General features: G+C 43.7%; 1 protein-coding gene across 1 annotated transcript; it reads right to left on the minus strand.

Annotated features, from left to right (window-relative positions):
* Positions 1-328: 328 nt before the first annotated feature.
* On the minus strand, positions 329-2,917 carry LOC127590843 (uncharacterized). Its single transcript, XM_052050331.1, has 2 exons — positions 2,464-2,917; positions 329-1,043 (listed from the first exon to the last, which is right to left on the minus strand). Exons 1-2 carry the CDS (start codon positions 2,744-2,746, stop codon positions 655-657), a joined length of 672 nt encoding a protein of 223 aa, XP_051906291.1. The 5' UTR covers positions 2,747-2,917; the 3' UTR covers positions 329-654.
* Between the last annotated feature and the right edge of the window lie 1,652 nt (positions 2,918-4,569).

Consider the following 4,569-nt stretch of genomic DNA (forward strand, 5'->3'; position numbering starts at 1 on the left):
ACCATCAGGAAGGAGATTCATCTCTTGGTGGCTCGTCAGGATTTGTTCTTCTTCACACTCAGCCTGAATTTCTCGAGTATCTGATTCTGGTGATTGAGAGTCAAAATCGACAGCTGTGTTGCTCAAGCCGTCGAAACCTGCTGCAGTTGCTTCATCTGACACCGTATTGCTGCCGTCAAACTTTTGCTCTTCAGTGAGGCGATCATAGGAATATACATTGGGATCTGCACCATCTTGGTGGTTCATCGCCTCCTCAAAGTCCTCATTTGGGCTCGTCTCTGTTGAAATGACATCGAGGTTAAGCTCCGCCATTCCAGCGTCTGCTGCATTTTTGTTTTGATCTTCTTTGTCTCTCTTTGGAAGGGTTTGCTCAAAGCGCTCCGCGTTACTTGACAAAGGCTCTTGTCTGGTTGTCTTGGAAGAATCCGCATCCGTGTTTACGTTCTGGTCTTCTTCAGGTTGTTCTACCTAAAGAAGAAAACATGAAATTCAAACTTGAGTCATCCGAGTCACTGTTGTCACAAAAAAAGTTTTACATTTGCATGTCCTTGATTGAATATGGTGGGGGGTTGTATTTTGTGCTCAGTAATGTCTGCGGTGACCATTTTGCCTACTTTGATTATCAGGAAAAATTCTCAGTGTGTGTACCCAGCTTCAGGTGAAAGTACAATTTGAGCAACAAACATGAGTTCTTACTTCTTGACACATATGATCCTGAATTGCCTCGGGCTCCTTCAAGTTGCCATCTGAAATATCTTCGTCCTTAATTGTGTAATCTTTTGTTATTGGATGGTAAACGGAAGCGGATTCCCTCTGTATTTCTGACGCAACACTTGGCAGACTCTGACTGGGCTCTTCGGAGTACACGCGAGCTTCTGTGGAAGACGCAGACTCCACTCGCGATGATGTTGCATGTTGGTTGGACCGTGTTTGGATGTCAGTCGCGCAGGGTGACGAGTTCTTCTCAGCAGGAGCAGCACGACGTCTGACTTGGTGGTGAGCCTCAGCGGGATCATGCTCCTCTTTTGCCTCATCATCAACATCTAGGACACAAAAGACGAAGGAAATTAAATGTGTACGCTGCGCTACCTTTGATTTTGTGGTTTGATACTGTCACTTACAGGAGTAAGAATCATTTCTGAAATTGTTGCCGTCTCACCAGAGTTATGATAGTTCGGGATTTTTCTTGAAAGATCTCGTTTTTAAATGTCATTTCACTTTTGTTGTTGAGTTTCAGTTAGTCTTGATTAGCTTTTAGAGCATGCATTGTGTGTGTGCGTTTCTTTTAAATGCTGCCCTTTAGTTGTTTTTTTTTTTAAAATATGGAGTACTTGTAAAGACTGAATATTTTTTAAAACAGAGATTGGTGGCAGAAATAGCTTGCAATACCCCAATGTTGAAACATGAAGTTGATGGATTTGTTTTGGGGGGGGCCTTAAAGAATCATGTTGTGGGCCATATCTGACACCACTTAATTAGGTGAATACATACCACTTGGCAAACATTCTAAATCCAAATGTATGGAACGTAATCAGGATTTTACCCATGAAGTGAAGAAAAGCACTTCGGTGTGCTTACTTCCAGGGCAAAAGCAGATACAGATGCATGAGAACAAGTATTTTGTTTGTCCCCTCTACAGTTTTCACTCAGACTTTCTTCTGTCTGCGAATTTGTCCATTCATCCAAAAGAACATTTGTAAGGTCTGCGGCATGAGACTCGAGAGAAGGCCTAACTCTCAATTTATGTTGAAGTTTCTCCCAAAGGCTCAGGGCTCCGTTTTAGTCCCCCCAATTTCATCCATGCATGGCTTTGTGGACTTTGCTGGAGCATAAAGAGTCTTCTCCAAACTCTTCCCACATACGAATGCAAATGTGAGTTTTAGATCAACCCTGGGTTATTTCAACTGATGGAATAAATACAGCCCAAAACATTTCTTCATACAAGGAGCATCGCAATAAGGTGCTGGAGTACAATTTTCCTATCTAACTCAGTTTGCAGGGCTGGGAAAATTAACTTTTTAATTAATTTTATTGCTTCCATGTGCAGCTCTCCATGTTAGAATGGATAAAGTTTCTAAACGTGTCATCCAGTGTTGCATATATGGATTTGCAACATTACTTGAGAAAAGACCACATGAGAGCTGAGGCTCTGCGTCATGGACAAGCCAAGACATGCACGCAGTTTGCTTGGTGATTTTGGACAGAACCTTTCGATGTTAAATTGTTAATTCAACGATGATCGTGTCTGGATATATTTTGGACAAACATGTCACACCCTCTTCAAAATGTTATGAAGAGGGTCAAGGTTATTTTAATTGATGTCATTTTCTATAAACGAACCGGGAGTTTGATTATTATGAGAAAATAAAGACTTCGCTTCCAAGCCACATCTCCGTGCAACCCCTGGTAATATTACCCCTACAATCATGCTAAACGTGACCATGACGTGAGTGGTTCGCGTACCTGTTGAAGTCGCACACGCTTGCGGTTCTAGCTCTGATTGCGTCACCGCCTCGTCGCTCTCCCCGATGCTTCTCTTTCGGTCCGTCTCGCTTCCTGCGGCGGTCTTCTTTTTTCTCCTCCTCCTTCCCCTCACGGTTCGGTAAATGACAAAACCCGCCAGTACGGACACCACGGCGAACACGGCCAGAGCGACGGCCGGACCGTGTCGCCCGATCATGCAGAAGAGGGACGCCAGATCCGCGCGTCTCTCCACGGCCACGCCGTTGCTGCCTTTAAACGCCATCGTGTTCGAAAGGTCGTTGGGACGTGACGTGACGTGATCTGTCCGCGCGTGGGCGAGCGAACCTGGAGCTGGTCAGATGAGATTGCTGTGTGGGCTGCGCACGAAGGAGCGCGTACGTGGGCGCACCTCTTGTGGTTGCGGACCGCTGCAGGTGCGGCTCATTGGCTGATGGCGTCACGAGGGACAGCGCCACTCATTCATACAAATAGTTCAAGGTTCACGTTCGCATTCGTGTTGAACTCTTGTCACATTTCAGAGGATCGATTATTTCATCGTGCACGCGTTGTTTTGGTTGTCATCATTGTGTCGGTTTCTCAAATTGGATTTTTATATAACAACAACAACAACAAATCATAAACAGGCCCATAATCTACAAAAATGGGTCATCACAGAATTGCTGCACAGACACAGAAATGCGCACTCGTTAGCAGCCGCAGCAATATGCAGCAACGTGATAAAAAAATATATTTACAATACCGAAAAACCTTTGGCCACTACGAAGAATGGATGAAATGTATTCTGCAAATGAATTTGGAAAAAATCGTCGGACCCATTCATTTCCACGTCCGTCTGTAAAGACTAATGCTGCTATCTAGCGGACAGTCACGGTAGTGTAGGAAAATAACTGCTCTAGTTACCCATATTACAATACAATACAAGAACCTTGGCTGTGATGTGTCGGCCCGGAGCCAGACCCACGCCTACTCCCGGAGACCAGGGGCGCGCCAAGGCGTTCCGCCTCTTCCCGGGTGTCGGCTGAGGGATCCTGTGGGCCGACACAAAAAAGTCGTTCCTTAATCGAGCCGCAGATCAGGGAATACGCCAGAAGTTTCTTTGAGCTTGAGGCCGGGATCGTTCAAAATCCAAGTACAAACTTAGCCCAGAGGCCAAGGTGCAGGTTGGTCACAAACGAGTTTTATTCAATCAAAACTAAAACAGTACCAGAAACCAATTTGTAGGATTGACATAAATTTGACATGTGTCTCATAACAGGGCGAATGAAAAAGTCTTAAAAACCCATGTCCAAAATTGAAAGTGAAGTATGCCATTTTGTTTTGATGCAGCCATTTGGGTTGAATTCCAAGACACAAAAGTTGTTCTGTAGTTTCGTAATGTGAAGTAAATCAACACTCAACAGGGATGACATGGCACGGAAGACAAGTTGAGAAATGACTTTGCATAGAAGTCAATCACTGAGTTCAGAAAAAGCGGTAATCTCCGCAGTGATAATAATACAGTTTACCGGCAGCGAGTCCCAGGGACTCGGTGATCAAAAAAGTATTGACTATACACGGTCCTTTTTTCGGCTAAAAATGCCTTACTATAAATTGTCATTTTTGACGCTAAAAATTCCTTACTATACATGGTCGGTTTTTTTCGGCCAAAAATGCCTTACTATACATGGTCGTTTTTGACGCTAAAAATTCCTTCCTATACATGGTCGTTTTTTGGGGGGATAAAAATACCTTACTATACATGGTCGGGTTTTTTTTTCGGCTAAAAACGCCGTAGTATACATGGTCGTTTTTTTGGGGCGCTAAAAACACCTTACTATACATGATCGTTCTTTTGGGCTAAAAACGCCTTACCTTACATGGTCTTTTTTTCCGGCTAAAAACGCCTTACTATTCGTGGTCGTTTTTTTCGTCCCAAAACGCCTTACTACATACACATGGTCGGTTTTTTTTTCATCCAAAAACGCCTTACTATAATTGGTCTTTTTTTGGTTTGTTTTTTTGTTAAAACGCCTTACTATTCATGGTCGTTTTTTTCGTCAAAAAACGCCTTACTATACATGGTGGGGTTTTTTCGTCTAAAAACAC

This window comes from Hippocampus zosterae, chromosome 18, assembly GCF_025434085.1.
Source record: "Hippocampus zosterae strain Florida chromosome 18, ASM2543408v3, whole genome shotgun sequence".
Classification (NCBI taxonomy): domain Eukaryota; kingdom Metazoa; phylum Chordata; class Actinopteri; order Syngnathiformes; family Syngnathidae; genus Hippocampus; species Hippocampus zosterae.